The sequence below is a fragment of the Aquarana catesbeiana genome, linkage group LG07, assembly GCF_042186555.1.
Source record: "Aquarana catesbeiana isolate 2022-GZ linkage group LG07, ASM4218655v1, whole genome shotgun sequence".
In the NCBI taxonomy this organism is placed as follows: Eukaryota; Metazoa; Chordata; class Amphibia; order Anura; family Ranidae; genus Aquarana; species Aquarana catesbeiana.
This window is the reverse complement of record NC_133330.1, coordinates 37,039,645-37,061,963: the sequence shown is the minus strand read 5'-3', so window position 1 is coordinate 37,061,963 and position 22,319 is coordinate 37,039,645. Positions and strand designations below refer to the sequence as shown.

At 44.4% G+C, this 22,319-nt stretch overlaps 1 protein-coding gene across 1 annotated transcript in view; it reads left to right on the top strand.

Moving 5' to 3' along the window:
• CPNE9 (copine family member 9) overlaps positions 1-13,098 on the top strand; it is a 468,155-nt gene extending 455,057 nt beyond the window's left edge. The window contains exons 21-22 of the mRNA XM_073591994.1: positions 8,885-8,958; positions 12,394-13,098. Of these exons, the coding sequence (XP_073448095.1) occupies positions 8,885-8,958; positions 12,394-12,576 (257 nt within the window). The 3' untranslated portion in view covers positions 12,577-13,098. The remainder of the gene's footprint in view (positions 1-8,884; positions 8,959-12,393) is intronic.
• The last annotated feature ends 9,221 nt before the right edge of the window (positions 13,099-22,319 follow it).

Sequence of the window (22,319 nt, the reverse complement as noted above, 5' to 3'; positions counted from 1 at the left end):
CAGACATGGAGCCACAGCTTGGCCCCGCCCCCTCACTCTCCACCATGGCTCACTGACTTTGATTGACAGCAGCGGGAGCCAATGGTGCCCGCTGCTGTGTCTTAGCCAATCAGGAGCCGAATGCCTCCTGCAACATCACTGGATAGAGATGGGGCTCAGGTAAGTATTAGGGGGGCTGAGGCACACAGAAGGTGCAGAGAATGCATTAAGATAAGAAAACCTTCTGCCTTTAGAACCACTTTAATTGCAACCAGTCGTTGGCCTGGTACCTGCTAAGGCAACAGGTTCTCCGGCAGCGAGAGGGGCCAGTGTTATGGCTCCCTCTCTAGCTGTCCATCTCCATCGGTCCCCGGGTGTGGATTAGCATTACAGATAGCAATGGCCTGATCACTGGGTACAGAAGAACAAGAGTTAAGTGAGCACGCATGAGATCCACGCTGTGTGCTCCATTCTGTTACTGAGTGTAAGGTAGCAGAGGTACGCTGACTGGTAGAGTAGGCATAGGCTTTGTGTGTCCCTCCTAATGCAACACAACCACATGTTCAAGTGTGTAGAATATGGGAAGCCATCTTTGGAAGAACTCCACATAATACTGCACACAAGTGGCTCATCTTTGAATTGGAGGTCTGCCTTAATGTTTGACTTTCATATGACCACAGCCCTTGTCTGGTCCCTGACGAGCATGTCTTTGGGTAAGGTGTAATCCCTGTGGTATAACAACTGAGCCTTCTTGCCGACTGGCTAAGCCCAGAAGAATCCACCCCTGGGTAGGCCTTCTGTGTGAACCACACTTGGCGCCCAACTGACCCTTCTTGCTGCCTGGTGTAGCCCAGAAGAATCCACCCCGGGGTAGGCCTCCTGTGTGACCCAAATTTGGCGCCCAACGAGTTAATGGGGAACATATGGAGGAGAAGTCATCTGTCTATCACAACACCTATCCTACCCCTTACAAGCATGTTTCTGTGCATGTTGTTCTCAACACACACAGTGGGGTTAATTTACTAAAGGCAAATCTATTTTGCACTGCAAGTGCACTTGGAAGTGCAGTCGCTCTAAATCTAAGGGGTAAATCTGAAATGAGGGGAAGCTCTGCTGATTTTATCATCCAATCATGTACAAGCAAAAATTATGTTTTTTATTTTCTTTGCATGTCCCCCTCAGATCTACAGTGACTGCACTACCAAGTGCACTTCCAAGCGCACTTGCAGTGCAAAGTGGATTTGCCTTTAGTAAATAAACCCTGGACTGTGCACTTTGCAAAGTGCAGTTGTACTCTGTAAGTGCAGTTGCTCCAGAGTTTAGTAAATGAGCAAAAGCTCTGCTGAATTCTATCATCCAATCATTTGCAAGCAAAAATACTGTTTTGTTTTTTTTTAAATTTCCTGGCACATGATTGGGTATTCTTTGTAAAGTGAAGGTTTACCTCATTTACTAAGCTCTGGAGAAACTGTACTTGCAGAGTGCACAGTCTATTTACTTTTAGTAAATCAACCCCAAAGTGTTAACCTAGCCTAAGGTAGTGGAGACTTTGGGGTTGATTTACTAAAGGCAACTAGTCTGTGCACATTGCAAAGTGCAGTTGTACCCTGCAAGAGCAGTTCCTCCAGAGCTTAGTAAATGAGCAGAAGCTATGCTGACTTCCATCATCCAACCATGTGCAAGCAAAAATGTATTTTTTTTTTTTCCTTGCATGTGATTGGATATTCTTTGCAAAGTGAAGCCTTACCTCATTTACTAAGCTCTGGAGCAACTGCACTTTGCAAAGGGCAGACTATTTTCCTTTAGTAAATCAACCCCTTTATATTTAGCAGTAAATGCAAACTAGACCTATAAAATTAGGGGAACCCAAGTCATCCAATCAAATTTTAGCAAAATTCCTGTTTGATTGAATTTTCCTTGCATATGATTGGGTATTCAAAGTGAACGCAGCTTCATATTTTGCTGAGTGAACATACCCTACTCCTTTTGGCTGGGTTCACATATATATATGCAAATTGGATGAGTTTTAACTCGCATCCAATTCACATGACATGTGAATGTGACCGTCTCTCAATGGAGCCGGTTCACACTTGTCCGGGGGCGCCTGCGTGATGCGGTTTCAAAAAGGGCCCTGTGCGTTTTTGGGTCCGGTTCAGGTGCAAATTCAGGCAAAAAAAAAATTGCCTCTGAATGCCACCTGAACCGGTGAACAGGAACGCAGCGGACCCCGGACTGCAAAAAGCAGCGCCACATATGTGAACCCAGCCTTAGTAAATCAACCACATTTTCTCTATTTTTTTTATTTCCTATGCGTTGATAAACTATTTATTATGATTTATTACAGGTCTTTATATAGCTTAATCATTTTATGCAGTGCTTTACATATTGTACATTCAAAACAAAATGGTAATGAAGGCACTTGATCCCCATATACAACCCTGTGCATTGGCAGATTACTGACAGGACAATCCTGGTACTTTTAGCTTTTCTTTATTTATTAAAGTGATTGTAAAGTCTCGTTTTTTTCTTTTTTTTTTTAAATAACAAACATGTTACACTTACCTCCTCTGTGCAGTTGGTTTTGCACAGAGCAGCCCCGATCCTCCTCTTCTCGGGTCCCTATTTGTTGCTCCTGGCCCCTCCCTCCTATCAAGTGCCCCTTAGCCAGCAGCTCTCTATGGGGGCACCCGAGCCGAGTCAGAGCTCCGTGTATCCATTCAGACCAGAAGCCCTGACCTGGCCCCGCCCCCTCTCTCCCCTGATTGGCTGACCGACTTTAATTGACAGCCTCGGGAGCCAATGGCGCCGCTGCTGTGTCTCAGCCAATCAAGAGGAGTGTCCGAGACAGCTTAGACACTCGTGGACATTGCTGGAGAGAGATGGGGCTCAGGTAAGTCATTTGGGGTTGCTGGGGTGGCTGCTACACACAAAAGGTTTTTTTTATTTTCATGCATAGAATGCACGAAGACAAAAAAAAAGCCTTCTGCCTTTACAACCCCTTTAAGTTTCAGCTGCTGCACTGTCTTCAGCTGTAACCAAACGATTGCACATTTATCTCCTTCCGCTCCCCAAGTGTATAAAATAATTAGTGAGAAAATTAAAAAAAGGCGCATTAGCCTTTGTTAATATGGATGATAAGTTTCAGTGTGGCTTATGGAGGGAGAAGGTGCTGACTCACATGCTTTGTCCAAGTGTATGGCTCCCACAGGAGAGAGAGGAGGTCTTTATTAAAGAACCTTTATTACTGGCAGCTCCGAGATAATGTCACATAATGTGTCTTTATCACACAGTGTCTGCATTATGCATGGACACAGCAGAACAATACCCAGCATGACCAACCCTTTACTGCTGTATTAATCTCACTTCCTCACTCATTCCGGGGAAATTGCCTTTTTTACATTATTAAGTTCACAGTAGGGACCACCAGGAAATGCATTGCTGATTGTTTAAAGGGGCAGGCTACTTTTCTTGTTTAATTCTTCACCGTGTAAATCCAAAAACAAAGATGTAGCATATTAGAGTTTAAAAAATTCAAAGATGTGGTAGCTGCATTAGTGTTCTTTTTTTTTTGTTCATGCTTTTGCTCCCTTTATTTTTAGCTGGTGATCCTGCCAGTAACACACTTCCTGTTCTAGGGTGACAATGCTCACACTATAGTGTATCTATAGAGGAGCAGTGTTGTCACTCTTAGGGCAGAACTACAGAACACCTCACCCTCTCATCGCCTTCATAGCATCGTTAGGGTTGCCACCTGTCCATTCACTTTGTGTGCACCATATCCCTTTGCAGACCCAGATAGTACCCTGTGAATGTCGCAGTGACATCATCACTTTGCTGTACATAGACTTTGCAGAGAACAGAGCTGTTGGAGGGGCCCATCATGATAAACGGTTTTCAAAACTTTTTACAAATAAATATGTGAAAAGTGGTAGTTGAGCTTTAAAGTGGTGTTCCAGCCAGGGAAAAAAAAAAAAATTAAAAGTCAGCAGCTACAAATACTGTAGCTGCTAACTTTTAATATATAGACACTTACCTGTCCAGGGAGCCAACGATGTCGGCACCCCAGCCGATTTTTGGATCGGCTGTCGGGTGCTGCAGCCGCCATTCGCCGTAAGGGAAACTGGCCGTGAAGCCTGTCAGCCAGTTCCCTTCTGCGCATGCGCAAAGTGTGCTGTGCTTTCTAATTGGTGGGGGAAGGAGGAGAGGGGCCAAACTTCCGAGGGATGGCGCAGCGGCACCGTCTCCCGGAAGTGGAGAAGGGTACCTGTTAAAAACAGGTACCCCCCCCCCCCAAAAGGTGTTAAATGTGGCACCAGAGGGGGGAGGGGGAAGCAGATTGGCAGAAGTTCCATTTTTAGACCCCTTTCACACTGGAGGCGTTTTTCAGGCGCTTTAGCGCTAAAAAAGTGCCTGGAAAAAAGCCTCAGCCTTGAGTGCTTTCACACAGGGGTGCTGCGCTGGCAGGGCATCACAAAAAGCCTTTGCAGCGCTATAGGAGCAGTGAATACACCGCTCCTATAGCGCCCCTGCCCATTGAAATCAATGGGCAGCGTCGCCGTACCGCCAGCAAACTTGGCAAACTGCAGCAGCGTTTTGCGGCCAGTTTTAACCCTTTTTCGGCCGCTAGCGGGGGTTAAAACCTCCCCGCTAGAGGCCGAATAGCACCGCTAAAACAACGGTAAAGCGGCGCTATAAATAGCGACGCCTTCCCGCCGACGCCCGGGCGCTTTCAGTGTGAAAGGGCTCTAAAGCACTGAAGCCAAAGGGTCAGCTAGAGGCATGAGCCTCACAAAAGAGCAGTAATTGTTCACAGAAAGGTATGTTTGCCTATTTCACATATGAACAATCGACCATTTCACATGTGATCAGCGCTAAGCAGGGACTTCTTTAAAGCCCCGCTCCCTCTTTTTACCAATATGTGTAAGGGAAGGTAGTGAGATAATCAACTTTTCAAGCTATACAGCTTTTCAATTTGCAGTCTGTACATTGTCTCCTGGCAGCAGATCCCCCTCTGTGAGCGAAAATCTATACCAGTGTCTCCGCAGCAAGATTCTACGGAACCCTGAGACTGTTACTATAGAAATGACCCATCTTGCTTCACATATACTCATATAAAATGTACCCACCAGGGAGAGATGTCTTGTAGGTAGTATTTACCGAAGCCGACTATAGTATCTCTTTATACCATTGTGTATCATAATAGAGTAGATGGCCACCTTCAACACACAGCTGTCACCGGATACGAGTCTATATGTATTAACCATGAGATGAATCTTTCTGTGTAAATGGCGACAATCTTCTATATTTTATGGAATTTGAGTGGAAGATTGCTCCGTATTCTTCTAGACTGTAAAACTTAACTGGTGTTCCAGCATAGTTCCCCTAAACATTTCTTTATAGCCATCGCTGGTCTTCCTTTGAGAATGCTGGTTACTTACAGGAGCTGTTTCTGGCATTGGTACTTTGTGCGTCAATGTAGATAACAAAGTCGGGGTGAAATCTGAACTGCTAATCTGCTTTCTTGTTCCAGAAAGGGTTGAAGCCATTGAATCAGTTTAACAGCTAGGCAGCTAACATTGCCAGAGGGAGAGGTTAGCAGAGGCAGCTTATATATGCTCTCAGAACAGCCATCAAAATGTTTTAAATGCCTATAGGTTGGCTAAAGAAACGTGAGCTCCAGACATAGGTTCTACTGGTGGCCAGTGGTGAGGCTTTAGATCAATTCGGACACTTAGGGGCAGAGCCGGCGCTCCCGCTAGACGAACTAGGCAGCCGCCTAGGGCGCACTGCTGCATGGGGCCACAGCCACGGCTGCTGGCTTCACCATTACCCTGGCTGGGGAACACGAGAGGCCCTACAAGAGGGCTGGGGTGCTGACTGACTGCAGAGAAAGCAGTAGCCATGGAGGACATCCGTCATAGTTGCTGCATAGGAGGTTAGCAGCAGCTCAGCCTGTAAGGAGGGCACAGCGGAGGAGGTGGGCACAGCTGGGGAGGCGGGCACGAGGTCAGCGGAGGAGGCGAGCCCACAGTGGGGTTGATTTACTAAGAGCAAATAGACTGTGCACTCTGCAAGTGCAGTTGCTCCAGATCTTAGTAAATGAGGTAAAGATTCACTATGCAAAGAATATCCAATAACGTGCAAGGAAAAAAAAAAAAAAAAAAAAACTGCATTTTTGCTTGCACATGATTGGCTGATGAAAGTCGGTAGAGCTTCTGCTCATTTACTAAGCTCTGGAGCAACTGCTCCTGAAGAGTGCAACTGCACTTTGCAAAGTGCCCAGTCTATTTGCCTTTAGTAAACCAACCCCTATGTCTCAAAATGCAGGTGCTGAGTCCGGTGAGTCTGCTCTCTGATCCTGTCACCTGCATGGCCCTAGGCAAGTGCAGTTGCTCCAGAGTTTAGTAAATGAGGTAAAGCTTCATTTTGCAAAGATCACCCAATCACTTACAAGGAAAATTTAAAAAAAAAGCATTTTTGCATGCACATGATTGGATGATGGAAGTCAGCAGAGCTTCTGCTTATTTACTAAGCTCTGAAGCAACTATACATGCAGAGAGCAACTGCACATTGCACAGTCTATTTGCCTTTAGTAAATCAAACCCTTAGGGCTTGCTTGACACCAGCAGCTTTGGGTGGCATTGCCCAATGCAGTCCGGAAGCATAGACAAGGCAATTTGCTTAATGCCCTAATGCTTCAGTTCACACCAATGCAACACATTAGTGCGCATTAAAAAAAAAAAAATAGGACGTGTTGAGTTTTCGTGCTGCTGAGCACATTCTAATGCACTATAATGCACTGAAGTGTGCTGCCGTGCATAGACTTAAAGCGGAGTTCCACCCATTTAAAAGTCAACAGGTACAAAAAGTGTAGCTGCTGACTTTTAATAAGCAGACACTCACCTGTCCCAGGGTCCAGCGATGCGGGCGCACAAATCCTCGCTTCTCTCCCCTTCCTCTCCAGTATTGTAACTGTGGGCGCCCGGCTGTGGCTTCAAAGCCGGGCACACACTACGCATGCATGAGCTGCGCTGCACGTTGTGAATGGCCAGGCAATCTTCTAGGACCTGTGACGTGTCCCAGAAGATTGCAGGGAGGGAGGGGGAGAGGTGAACTTCCTTTTCGGCGCCGCGGCGTCAGGGGAGGAAGTGGGAGCTGGGTGCCTGTCAAAAAGGGAGGGACCCATTGATCAACCCAAGAAATGGACGCCACTTGTGTACTTCCTGTGGGGCTTGTATTAGTAAGCGCCAAAAAAAACTCCACTGGGATATGGCATTCGCTGTTAGGGTGTTCATAGGTCCTTGAAGATTTTAAAAATTGCTCAACATGTTTCGCGATTTAGGATTATCGCTTCTTCAGGAGCTTCTGTATCTTGAATTAGAGAGATAAATTACAGTTAGGAACAGAATCATAGGTGTGCGCAGCCTACTGTATTAGGGTGTGCACCCCAAAGTTCAAAGACATGTGCGTGTGTATATATGCATATATATATATATATATTTTATATATATATATATATATATATATATATATATATATATATAGCAGTAGGGCAAAGGACAGTGTCGGTAGAGCAATGGACGATGTCAGTAGGGCAGAGATTGGTGTCAGTATTTTTATTATTGTTATTATTATTTATTTTTATTATTACTTTTTTACACTTGTATTTTTTTAATGATTTCTTTACAATAATAATTATTGTTTTTTTTACTATTTTTTTAGGAGCCCCATTGGGGGGACTTCGGTGAAATATCAGGGGTCTAAACAGACCCCTGAATTCTCACTTTTGAGACAGAGAAAGGGAATGAGGACAGAGATTTCCCAGTCCCTTTCTCTGCAGCCAAGCAGCAGAGGAAATCTGCACAGCACAGGGTGATTAGGGTGTGCCCAGGCACACCTGGCACACCCGGTGCGCATGCCTATGTACAGAATATACAATCATCATGAATAATATACCAATTCATGATCATATATGTATATAGTGTGAACTCACCACACTTGGAGTTCAGAAAATGTTAATTTCACCTCGCTAGTAGAACGCTGCTGCTGCTGACCAACACAGATCCTCTCCTGATGGATAGGAGGGGATGACCACAAGACCCGGCATAACCCCCTAGACCGAACAGCAACCTCAAAATGCAGTATGTGATATAGGGGTGCATCGGATAACTAAAAATTTTAAATATGCATATTGGACTGGACTGGCTTATATATTGCTTATAGTAAATGACAATACGAAAAAGGCAGTTTAATATTTACAACACTACTGCAAAAATATATCCACAGCTGCCTACGGGCACTAATATGGGCTGTCCATGGCGACTATATTGTCTGGAAAAAATTGGGTATGATTATAGTCTATGGATCATGTCCCCATATTTTGAAAAATGCATTAAATAGGTTCATTTCGAGTTCATTATATTTTATTTTATTTTATTAACTTGAAACTGCTGTATTAATGGATTTATAGGTATATCTCTAGATTTGTAAATCAAGTGCACAATATCGACCAATGCATTAAAAACAGTTGGCATTAAAGATGCTTCTATTACGCATTTAAATAATTGGACTCCATATATCCATATATATATATAATACAGCCAGTTTTATAGGAAACCTGTTATATATACCCGGTCCATTGGGTAATACCTGAGTGGGCCAGATTGAGCAATGTGAATTTAATTAATTTGCTTCATGTATACTGGCCTGGAGTTCAGCTGTAATTATTACAGACATATCCTGATAACATGCGTATTCCTTTGAATGAAGAGCGCAAAGTAAAAAACAACTTTCACATACTGGACTACTGGACATGGATTAAAAATTCAGGTGTAACCAGTATACTGAAGCAATAGATTGCTGTAATACCTGCACTGAAATAAGTCCTTGTTTTTGGTATTTGCAGCTATGGAAGAACTGGATGGAGATGAAGTCCGGGTTTCCTCCAGAGGCCGCTTTGCAGAAAGAGACATTGTGCAGGTAAAGTAGAAAATGTGCACCTTGCAGTCCCTAGTAATGGCAACTTGTCCCAGGAAACGTTTGTCCCTGAAACTATCCCAGGTTTTCACAACTGACCAACCACACTACAGAATTCCCTCATTCTTTCCATTCTTTTTTTTTAAGTGAGGAAAAGGATGTGACCCATAACAACCAATTAGTGTTCATTTCATACCACCTGACTACAGAAGGCTAAAACCTGACGGGCTGCTATGGTCACTGTAATTAGTATTAAAGATTTGTTTTTTGCATTGGTTTATTCCACAATGCTAAATGAAGGTCAGGTAAACACCAGTGACAGGCCAATGTCTTGGGTCCAATAGCACATCAGACATCCAAGCACTATCAAACTATCAAACTCAGTCTTGTGGGAGAGTAGCAGATCCTTCAGTGTCCATGGTCCTGGGCAGACACAACAACGGTGGAGTATTGACTGCCCAGCCCTGAATCACACACAAACTCTTTAGTAATAAAAAGGAGTCCCTACACTCAACAGGCAGTCCCTAAAATTGCCTGACAAAGTGAATTATGATGAGGGGAAGGGTATCTTAGACCTGCATCACCTAAAGAAACTATCTGAGCTGCTTTGGTGTTGGTTCTATCCAGGGCTTTTTTTCAGCTTGAACTTGGTGGAACTCAATTCCACCACCTCTGGCTCAGGCCCTCTGCTCCCTGCTCACCACTGTCACTTGTAAAAACAGAAGTTCAGCTTGACCGCTTGTCTCCCAATGGCTCCCACAGATCTGTTCTCATGAGCGGCTCCCACTGAGTGCAGGATGGGGACAAGGGAGATGCAGGTGCTTGGGGTGCAGTGCAGATGCCAACACCCCAGCTGAATACAGCAACAAAAGTAAGACATGTGGAAGATGTTGGAGCATTTAAGGAGGGGGGAGAAGATGGGATGGGGGAAGTGGGGGGATTGCACGCCAAGGTCAGCAGAAGAGGAGTGAAAGTGAGAGGGGGATGGGGATGCAGAGGTAAGCAGTTGTGGAAGAAGAACTCTGCATTATGTATAGAGCGCACCGCTGAACTCCGCACTATGTACATAGCGCACCCCTGAACTATGCACTATGTACATAGCGCACCCCTGAAGTATGCACTATGTACATAGCGCACCCCTGAACTCCGCACTATGTACATAGCACACCCCTGAACTCTGCACTCTCTGTGTAACCCCTCCAGAACTCTGTACTCTGTACATATTGCACTCTTGATTTTTAATGCCCCTTTAAGACCCTCCCACATTGAAAGGTGTGAGTGTGGGGGGGAGGTTTTTTTTTGGGGGGAGGGGTCGTGGTTGAGTTCCTGCACCTGTTTTCTGAGAAAAAAAGCCCTGGTTCTATCACCAATCACAGGTGTATATGTTCTGTGCAGTTGTCCTTGAAGTCCAACTCTGGGCTTTAGGCCTCACCAAACCCATTCGTAAGAACATCCTATGATAAACACCTTTAGTCTTCTGGATGGTCACTTATGAATCCTTTCTCTTCTCCTCAGTGGCAGCATTAGGTGGTCCTTACTCCTGCACATTGCTACACTCACACAATGACATATGAGTTTTGTTCTGTCTAGGAGCACTGTAAGTCCAGACCAACATGATGGTACATTCCAGAGGGTGGGCCGAATGATGGCTTGGGCTCACAGAAAGTGGGTTAGATGTTGCTGGACATCATTTAGTCCAGAAGAGTCTTCAGAGCATTAAAGTATAACTAAAGGCAATTTTTTTTTTTTTGCTTTGGATAGAGTAGAGAGAGATTAGAACACCTGTCAGTTTTTATTGCTGTCTGTACCCCTGTTAGGGAGAGTCACCCTCTCCATTTCTCCTGTTTACCATTATAATTGAAAGTAAAAATAAAATAAAGTCTCAAACTTTGGGTTGTCCCCAGAAAAGTAATAGAGGGGAAATCATCCAGAGATTCCCTTATTTTCCAGGGATTTCCTCTCAATTCCTGATTTAGCTATGGGACAGGAAGTGAAGGAAAATCTCCCCAATGGGACAAAGATGGCAAAAATAAATGTTACAGGGGTTATAACCCTCCCATACTCCAAAATGAAAGAAAGTTTGGCCTATAGATATACTTTAAAGTGATATTAAAGGTTTGTTAATTTTCCTGTTTTTAATAACAAACCTGTTATAATTACCTGCTCTGTGCAATTATTTTTCTCAGGTCCCCTACTGGTGCTCCTGGCTCCTCCCCCTTCACCAGTGCCCCCAATAGCAAGCCGCTTGCTATGGGGGCACTGGGGCGTGCTCCCTCCCAAGCCCGCTCTAGGAGTCTATAAGACACAGAGCTGTGGCTCTGCCCCGCCCCCTGCTCTCTCTTTATTGGCTCACTGGCTGTGACTGACAGCAGTGGGAGCCAATGGCTCCCGCTGCTGTGTCTCAGCCAATGAGGAGAGAGAGACCCAGGACAGCTGAGGCTCCTGTGCACATCGCTGGATCGAGAAGTGGCTCAGGTAAGTATTAGGGGTGGGGGGGATTGTGGGGGGAGCAGTACACAGAAGTTTTACCTTCATGCAAAGAATGTACAAGGGTAAAAAACCTTATGCCTTTACAACCACTTAAGTCTATATGAGACAGCGCTGGGGAGACGGCGATTATACTGCAGTAAAAACCACTGCTGGGCCACTGTTTTCTTAATTTTTTTTAAAGCTTGGAGTTAAGAGGAAAAATTTTGATCCACATGGATGCCATGGCTCTACTTTAAAACCACTGATACCTACTTACCGGCGAGGTTGACTTTTCAAACCTTCTCAAATCTTCTACTCAAACCTGAGGTAAGCATCAGGTGACTATCTTCACCGTAATCTAAGCCAACAGATGGAATGATTGCCCCTCAGGGCAAATGTCACCCAGAATACCCCACAGAGAGCAGCTTTGCCCATGCAGCAACAGGTTCTCTTTGATACCCCCTTCCATAGCAGCAAATATCCACCTTAAGTTCACTCCATCGTTGCTCTGTTCAGATGTTGAGAATGAGGAAAGGAAGCCCCTATGTAAGTTTTGTCAATGTAGTCCAAGCTTGCGCAGGACTGAAGACTGTCTTCCCACCCTTTCCCAGCTGGGCCAATCACTGAGCACTGTCACATGAGGAAGGGAAGCAAATCTCATGCTCCTCCATGCCGAGAAGTATCAAGTATTTTCTTTCCTCCCAGGAGAGAGAATGAAAGGTGAGTATTTTCTGCTCAGCATCAGCTAATCACAGTTTTGATCAAAAGCCAGAATAAAGACATTTAGGTTGGCAGTGTAATTCAAAGTACGTATAATAAAAAAAACTCCTGCAAAATGAATATGTAAAAATTGAAATTGTCAGCTAAAATTAAGTCATGGGATTTTGATGGTCTGCTTCTTATTTCACAACATGCAGGCTAGGAAGAAAGATTCCTGCTGAGGCTCACTGTTTTTTTTTTTCTCTGCAGTTCGTGCCATTCCGCGATTATGTGGACCGTTCCGGAAACCAAGTTCTCAGCATGGCCCGGCTCGCCAAGGACGTCTTAGCCGAGATCCCAGAACAGTTCCTCTCCTACATGAAGTCCCGTGAGATCAAGCCCCGTCCGGTACCGCCCTCCGCCCCCATTCAGAACCTTCCTTTGCACATCTGAGCACCAACCATGCTTCTCCATCCTGCACAGAAATGGTGGCGCCCCCTACCAGTTCCAAAAAAATATAAGACAGGGTAAAGCTTTGAACCCTTCCAATCTCCTCTTCCTTGGCCTGGCATCCACTTAGTTATGGGACATGCCTGCTAACTGCATCTTCAGTAAATCAGCGGCACCTCGCTCTTCCAGGGGTTATGCAATACAGTCCGGAGATCCCCACCCCGGATTAACACCATTGGTCCTTCCAAAGGCTGGATTGTATGGGGGTGGGCGCAGAGTTCCGATGGTAAAGTGAAGGTGTGGGGCATGAGGGGGTGAGCTGTATTCACTAACGGGTGTGTCATTGGAGGGTTTAGCAGATTTTGCACTTTGAAAGTACACAGTGCTAGCTGGGTAATGCTGTACAGTATTTCAGAACATTTTTAAAGGATACAAATAATGTACATTTGTGCTTTCTGAGGAATTGTATACTGTAGTCCTCATCTGTCTCCAAATATATACAAATAAACCTTTAAATTGAATGAGGCTGCTCTATTGTCGCTTCCGTCTTTTATTCCCGGGGTCTTCTGATTTTATTTAAACATTTAAAAAAAAAAAAAAACTTGAAAAGAACAAAATGGGAACTAAAAAAAGTTAATGCCAATCAGCTTTTAGATTTTACTCTCTAAGGCAAATCAAATAGCATTTGAATGGTCACGAGGGGCAAAACTAAGACCCCTTTCACACGGGCACCTCCGTTATGTGAAATTTGCTTGCTCATCGGGGGATCTCTCCACTTATCCCACTAAGCAGGTGGGTGACAGCTCCATGTCCGCTCTGCATAGCACTGACACAGTACCTGCTCTCCTCTATGGTGCAATCGGATGGAAACGGACCGCCCGTCCATTTCCATCAGATGCCATCTGTTGCGATCTGCCAGATGGATGGAGAATAGGACCACCATCCGTCTGTTTTTGGCAGACCGAATCGGATGGCGGCGGATGTCAGCAGACATGTGTCCTCAGCCGTTCCATAGAAGACACTGGTTCTGATCAGGTCCGCCTGAAAAACTGACAGCCCGTGTGAAAGAGGCCTTCAAGGTCTGTTTATTAATGTTTTCACCCAAGATTCACTTGACTTTTATCCACAATTCATCCATGTTTAGATAGGATCCCATTAGAAAAATGATGTTTTTTGTAAATTTTGGTGAAAAACAATCATAAATAAAGTGTTCACTTTCCTGAACTCCTAAATACAGTGCCTTGAAAAAAAATTCATACCCCTTGAAATTTTCCACATTTTGTCATGTTACAACCAAAAACGTAAATGTATTTTATTGGGATTTTATGTGCTAGGCCAACACAAAGTGGCACATAATTGTGAAGTGGAAGGAAAATGATAAATGGTTTTCCAAATTTTTTACAAATAAATATGTGAAAAGTGCGGCGTGTATTTGTATTCAGCCCCCCCCCCCCCCCCCCCCCCCGAGTCAACACTTTGTAGAACAACCATTCGCTGCAATTACAGCCGCAAGTCTTTTTGGGGATGTCTCTACCTGCTTTGCACATGAAGAGAGTGACATTTTTGCCCATTCATTGCAAAATAGCTCAAGATCTGTCAGGTTGGATGGAGAGCGTCTGTGAACAGCAATTTTCATGTCTTGCCACAGAGTCTCAATTGGATTTAGGTCTGGACTTTGATTGGGCCATTCTAACACATGAATATGCTTTGATCTAAACCATTCCATTGTAGCTCTGGCTGTATGTTTAGGGTCGTTGCTGCTGAAAGGTGAACCTCCGCCCCAGTCTCAAGTCTTTTGCAGACTCTAACAGGTTTTCTTCTAAGATTGCCCTGTATTTGGCTCCATCCATCTTCCCGTCAACTCCGACCAGCTGCCCTGTACCTACTGAAGAAAAGCATCCCCACAACATGATGTTGCCACCACCATGTTTCAAGGTGGGGATGGTGTGTTCAGGGTGATGTGCAGTGTTAGTTTTGCGCCACACATAGCGTTTTACTTTTAAGCCAAAAATTTCAGACCAGAGCACCTTCTTCCTCATGTTTGCTGTGTCCCCCACATGGCTTCTCACAAACTGCAAACAGGACTTCTTATGACTTTCTTTCAACAATGGCTTTCTTCTTGCCACTCTTCCATAAAGATTTGTGGAGAGCACGACTAATAGTTGTCCTGTGGACAGATTCTCCCTCCTGAGCTGTGGATCTCTGCAGCTCCTCCAGAGTTACCATGGGCCTCTTGGCTGCTTCTCTGATTAATGCTCTCCTTGCCCGGCCGGTCAGTTTAGGTGGACGGCCATGTCTTGTACGTTTCCAGTTGTGCCATACTCTTTCCATTTTCGGATGATGAATTGAACAGAGCTCTGTGAGATGTTCAAAGCTTGGGATATTTTTTTATAACCTAACCCTGCTTTAAACTTCTCCACAACTTTATCCCTGACCTGTCTGGTGTGTTCCTTGGCCTTCATGATGTTGTTTGTTCACTAAGGTTCTCTAACAAACCTTTGAGAGCTTCACAGAACATCTGTATTTATACTGAGATTAAATTACACACAGGTGGACTCTAATTACCAATTAGGTGACTTCTGAAGGCAATTGGCTCTACTAGATTTTAATTAACGGTATCAGAGTAAAGGGGGCTGAATACAAATACACGCCACACTTTTCAGATATTTATTTGTAAAAAATGTTGAAAACCATTTATCATTTTCCTTCTACTTCACAATTATGTGCCACTTTGTGATGGTCTATCACATAAAATTCCAATAAAATACATTTACGTTTTTGGTTGTAACATGACAAAATGTGGAAAATTTCAAGGGGTATGAATACTTTTTCAAGGCAGTCAACGTTGGATGCGTGCATGTGGACAAGGGGCTGGAGGAGCTCAGGAGCATTAAGATGTATACAGTGGTGAAAAGAAATTCTAAAACCAGTACTTTAATCAAAAGTGGCTGCTGCAAGCAAAGCCAACAGAATATTGGCATGCATTAAAAAGGGGATTCACTCTAGAGATAAAACGATAATTCTCCCACTCTACAAGACTCTGGTCTGGCTGCACCTAGAGTACTTTGTTCAGTTCTGGGCACCAGTTCTCAGGAAGGATGTACTGGAAGTGGAGAGAGTCCAGAGAAGGGCAAGAAAACTAATAAAAAAGACTGGAGGACCTCAGCTATGGGGAAAGACTGCAAGCACTGAACTTATTCTCTCTGGAGAAGAGACGCTTGAGAGGGGATATTATTTATTATTATTTCAGGTACTTATATAGCGCTGTCAATTTACACAGTGCTTTACACATACATTGTACGTTCACATCAGTCCCTACCCTCAAGGAGCTTACACTCTTATGCCCCGTACACACGGTCGGATTTTCCAACGGAAAATGTTCGATGGGAGCTTGTTGTCAGAAATTCCAACCGTGTGTAGGCTCCATCGGACATTTTCCATCAGAATTTCCGTCACACAAGATTTGAGATCTGGATTTCAAATTTTCCAACAACAAAATCCGTTCCGGATCGTAAATTCCGATCGTGTGTACACAATTCCGACGCACAAAGTTCCACGCATGCTCGGAATCAAGCAGAAGAGCCGCACTGGCTATTGAACTTCCTTTTTCTCGGCTTGTCGTACGTGTTGTACATCACCGCCTTCTTGACGTTCGGAATTTCCGACAAGATTTGTGTGACCGTGTGTGTGCAAGACAAGTTTGAGCCAACATCCGTCGGAAAAAAATCCATGGATTTTGTTGTCGGAATGTCCGATCGTGTGTACGGGGCATAAGGTTCCTAACTCACATCCATACACATACTAGGGCCAATTTAGACAGGATCCAATTAACCTACCAGCATGTCTTTGGAATGTGGGAGGAAACCGGAGACCCCGGAGGAAACCCACGTAGGCACAGGGAGAACATGCAAACTCTAGGCAGGTAGTGTCGTGGTTGGGATATGATATCAATGTACAAATTTCGTAAAGGCGACCCTAGCATAGAGGAAAAAAATTCAGTGAAAGGGAATCTAAAAACACACATGACCATTCACTAAAATTTGAAGAAAAGCAATTTAAGAGAGGGTTTTTTACTGTCAGAGCGGTAAGGATGTGGAATTCTCTTCCACAAGCAGTGGTATCAGCAGGGAGTGTCCATAGTTTGAAAAAACTATTAGATGGGCACCTTAATGACCACAACATACATGGGTATACAATGTACTATTGACATAAACACATACACCCACACACACACCACAGGTTGAACTGGATGGACTGGTGTCTTTTTTCAGCCTCATCAACTGTGTAACTATGGGAACTTTAGGGGAAGGTGTTTCAGCAGCTTACAGGAGAAGGGAAATACATGAAAGACTTCAGTGATATTATAGTGCTACTGCTTACTGTCATGGTACTGGCACAAATGGATCCAAATGCACTCAAGTCTTAAAGTGGTTGTAAACCCTTACAGACCACTTTGACCTACAGGTAAGCCTAGATTAAGGCTTACCTATAGGTCCAAGAAATATCTTCTAAACCTACACGGTTAAGGAGATATTTGCAAAAAGACAGGCACCGCTGTCTACGGCGCATGCGCAGGCGCACTGAGCATGCCGCTGGTAACGGCGATATGCCGTTAGTGGCGGCTCCCGTGCGCATGCGCGGGAGTGACGTCATCGCGGTTTCGGCCAATCACAGCGCCGGAGCCACGATACCCGGAAAGAAGATGGATGCTCCGTAGCAGAGGGGACAGCGGTGACATCGGAGGCTCCTGTGTCAAGTAAGTGACACATAATGGGCTACTATGCATTATGCTTTACCTTTGCAGGGAAACAAAGAGGAAGTAAACCCATCAGGGTTTTACTTCCTCTTTAAATAACTGGTGGCTGGAAAAGGCTGGAGAAAATCGGCAGCACTGAGATGTAAAAAAATTATGATTAAATATTTTATTTAACAAAAATGGCGATTATAATATAGTGTTGCTTTGTAATTTCCTCCAGTAAAGAGTTACATCTACTTTAAATCATTTAACTACAAATTATCCAGGAATCTTTTGAACATATCAATTGATAAAAGATAAGGATGTACTGAAGGTTTCCATGGCATTTCAAACTGTCTATTCAGTGAGTTCTTCTGACCAGGTTGAGGTTCTGAGGTGAAACTACTTAGTTAGCTCCTAGGGTAATTAGGAATAGCCCCCCTCCCCCCCCCCCAGCTCTGCCATAGCTGGGACCTAATTGAACATCAGCAGACTCAAGCAAAACCACCTCAAAGGGGCAGCAGCCCCTGAGGCTGAGGACTTCTCCAGCGGGACAAGAACAGGGCTGCTCCAGACTATTTGCTATCCCCCCCCCCCCAAAAAAAAAAAAACACCTATTGGGCACACCTCCCCAGGGACTGGCTGCAGCACATTAAATATTCAAGCTGTCCCAAGCTGACTTCCCCAGCCTTCTATGTTCTGGAAAACTCCAAAATGCAGGGGAAGCAATCAAACCCGCAGCCCAAAGAAAACAAGCGCTGCTCCATGGATTACAGAGGAGCCAAAAAGAACGTGTCAGGGCTGGGCTCAGCCCTTCCTTCTCTGAGCTGGCTGCTCAGCTGTCGGCTAATTGCCAGCTCCTATCTCTCCACAGTTACTCAGGTCACCTGAGTAACAATAGTTTTTTGTTGGCAGAGGATGACCAAGCACAATAGTTTTTTGTTGATGATCCTACTCGTCAGTCCTGCCTACTTAAGCCGTCCAGTCCAGAGGTTCTCTGCCTTCGCCTTGGTCAACATCACAGAAACTATCTCCTGCGATCCTGTTCAAGACTTGCTTTGCTGACATCCCTTCTGGCTCCAGATCCTGCTTTCTGTTCCACTACATTGATCCCTGACTTCTGGCTTGGCTGACTATCCGTTCCGGTTACTGAACTTTGGATATGTATTGACTACGTTTGTGCTTTTTACTTTTTTTATTAAACAAGTGTGATTTAACTGTACTTCTGTCTCGGCCTGATTTCATGGTTTATGACAGAACGGAATTTACCTATCATCATCCATCCTACACAAGACATGATCTAAGAAAGTGCTATTCCAGAAAAGGTAGAAATCTGCAACAAAGTTTGTTAAAATCCTTGCCATGTACATAGTTTACCTAGAGAGGATTGATACACCTTAAAAGAGTACTTTTTTTATCCTGTAGAAGAATACTGCCACCTTGAACAGTGTTTTCAGGCACCGGGAGCTTTTAGGAAAGGTATTTTCAACAGCTTACAAGTGGAGGGAAGTACATGCATTGTGCAATTGCTTACCATCATGGTACTGGCACAAATGAATCCAATCGCACCACCAAGGTCCTAACAACTGAAGCTTGAAGGAAAACTCCACGTATACCAAGAAAATAAAAAACAATTCCCTCTGGGTAATCCATGTAGATTTTGCAAATTCCACCTTGTTCCTGGAATAGCTCTTTAGCCCCTGTACAAACTATGAGAAAATTGGACAAATGACCGGCCGGTTTTCCTCGATGTTTCACAGTAAGTCAAAACCGAGGATAGAAATTTAGTATGAAAATTCTCATACAACAAAGGCTTTTTTAGTGATTTGTTGTTTCTGATCATGCGCAGTCTTTCATATCTCCTATTTCTCATACGAAATTGGTATACAATAAACAAAAATCGTTCGTGCTGTTCCCGTATGAGAAACATTTTGGCCAGTGCTAGGGCAAAGTCATCTAGAGCCCAGGGCGAACATGCCAAATTGCGTGTCCCCCCCCAAGATGTATGAGCATTATGTGTCAGCAAAAATTCCCCACCCTCAAAAAAACGAGCACCAAGCTGTATAGCTACCCCCTAAGCATAAATCCCCCCCCCCCCGATACAAGTCCGCCCCCTGCTGAAATTCCCGTTCCCAGCATGAATCTTTGCCCCTCCAACCCCCTAAAACTCAAATCCTCTCATTCCCCATATGCCCCAGCACAAATCCACTCCCCCCCTCGAAAAATATCCCCCCCCCCCCTTAGTACAAATCCTCTACCCCTCAAATTTCCCCTGTAAGCACAAATCCCCTCCCCCCACTCCAAATCCCCCTCCCAGAACAAATTCACCCCAATCCCCCATCCTAGCACAAATCCCCCCAAATTTCTGCTTATACCACAAATACCCTCAGTCCCTGCTAGCCACCCAACACAAAAAAAAGAAAAAATTCCCCTCCTAGCTCAAATCTCCTCCTGCCCACCATATTACCCTTTCTAGCAACTCCCCACAAATTCCCCTCCTAGCACAAATCTTCTTCCCCATCCCCCCCTTCCAACACAGATCCCCTAAATTCACCCTCCTAGCAACCAAATTTCCTCTCCTAGAACAATTCTTATCCCCTGCCTCCCCCCAAATTCCCCCTCCCACAACAAGTCCCCCCCCCAACCACATTATGGTGCCCCCCCATCTCACATTATACCACAGTGCCCAGGGCAGCCGTCCCTTCTGCCCAACCCTTGTCTCGGCCCTGATTTTGGCATTTGTCCCTTCGGAAATTTGATTTTGGAATGTCGGAATCGGCTGTCGAAAGTTTTGTACACACTATCAGAAAATCGTACGATCAGTCCTCAGACAAAAATGTTTGCCCAAATTTCTTATAGTATAAACGGCCGTTTGTTAGATCACGTCTTGTGCAGGAATAATTTTGAATGGGAGTGAATAATTCATTAAAAGCAGCTGATGCACTTTTAGGATTCTGACGAGAAAAGTTGCAGTAACTGCATCTAATCGCTTTAGAAGTTATTAACCCCTAGGAAGTGTCTCACCAAAAAATGACACTTTTGTTGCAGGGAATGCCTAAAACCTGACTTGTATCTTAGTGCTGAATTTTTCACATAAGTAGAAATTTACATTTCTGGGGGGGTTCTGTACACCAACTGTGTAAAGCAGGGGTGTCAAACTCAGTTTCATCGCCGGCCACATTGACATTTTGGTTGCCCTTAAAGGGACGGTTTTATTTGCAAGACTATATGAATGTATCTGCATTTGATTATTAGTGCTTTTATCAATAACTTTACACTTAAACAGTTAAGGGCGGGTGCAGACCAGCACAGAGCCCATTAACACACTATTAGCAGATGATGACAGTCTGAAAATGAGGGTCACAAACTACTGGTGTCATCTAGAAGAAGCTTCATTGAAGACTGCTCAGAACATGGTTCTGCCTTGGTGTTCTGTCTGAGCAGTCTCCAATAAAGTTTCTTGTGGATGACACCAGCGGTGTGCGACCCTCATTTTCAAATAGTATAAAATTGTGTTATTCTCATAATAATTATAAGCAGGTGTCCAGAGCACCCCAACACCCTTTACATCAGATATCAAGAGCTTCCCCACCTTCAGAAGTCAAGAGTCCACCACCCTTCCTTACATCAGAGTGCATCCATAGCTCCCAACTGTCCCTGATTTCGAGGGACTTTCCCTGATTTGGAGCAATGTCCCTCTGTCCCTCTTTCCTCCTCATTTGTCCCTATTTTGGCCTGATCTACAGTCAGGTCCATAAATATTGGGACATCGACACAATTCTAATCTTTTTGGCTCTATACACCACCACAATGGATTTGAAATGAAACAAACAAGATGTGCTTTAACTGCAGACTTTCAGCTTTAATTTGAGGGTATTTATATCCAAATCAGGTGAACGGTGTAGGAATTACAACAGTTTGTATATGTGCCTCCCACTTTTTAAGGGACCAAAAGTAATGGGACAGATTAACAATCATCCATCAAACTTTCACTTTTTAATACTTGGTTGCAAATCCTTTGAAGTCAATTACAGCCTGAAGTCTGGAACACATAGACATCACCAGACACTGGGTTTCATCCCTGGTGATGCTCTGCCAGGCCTCTACTGCAACTGTCTTCAGTTCCTGCTTGTTCTTGAGGCATTTTCCCTTCAGTTTTGTCTTCAGCAAGAGAAATGCATGCTCAATTGGATTCAGGTCAGGTGATTGACTTGGCCATTGCATAACATTCCACTTCTTTCCCTTCTTTCAACTTCTTTGGTTGCTTTCGCAGTATGCTTTGGGTCATTGTCCATCTGCACTGTGAAGTGCCGCCCAATAAGTTCTGAAGCATTTTGCTGAATATGAGCAGATAATATTGCCCGAAACACTTCAGAATTCATCCTGCTGCTTTTGTCAGCAGTCACATCATCAATAAATACAAGAGAACCAGTTCCATTGACAGCCATACATGCCCACGTCATGACACTACCACCACCATGCTTCACTGATGAGGTGGTATGCTTTGGATCATGAGCAGTTCCTTTCCTTCTCCATACTCTTCTCTTCCCATCACTCTGGTACAAGTTGATCTTGGTCTCATCTGTCCATAGGATGTTGTTCCAGAACTGTGAAGGCTTTTTTAGATGCTGTTTGGCAAACTCTAATCTGGCCTTCCTGTATTTGAGGCTCACCGATGGTTTACATCTTGTGGTGAACCCTCTGTATTTACTCTGGTGAAGTCTTCTCTTGATTGTAGACTTTGACACACATACACCTACCTCCGGGAGAGTGTTCTTGATCTGGCCAACTGTTGTGAAGGGTGTTTTCTTTACCAGGGAAAGAATTCTTCGGTCATCCACCACAGTTGTTTTCCGTGGACTTCCAGGTCTTTTGGTGTTGCTGAGCTCACCGGTGCGTTCTTTCTTTTTAAGGATGTTCCAAACAGTTGATTTGGCCACACCTAATGTTTTTGCTATCTGTCTGATGGGTTTGTTTTGTTTTTTCAGCCTAATGATGGCTTGCTTCACTG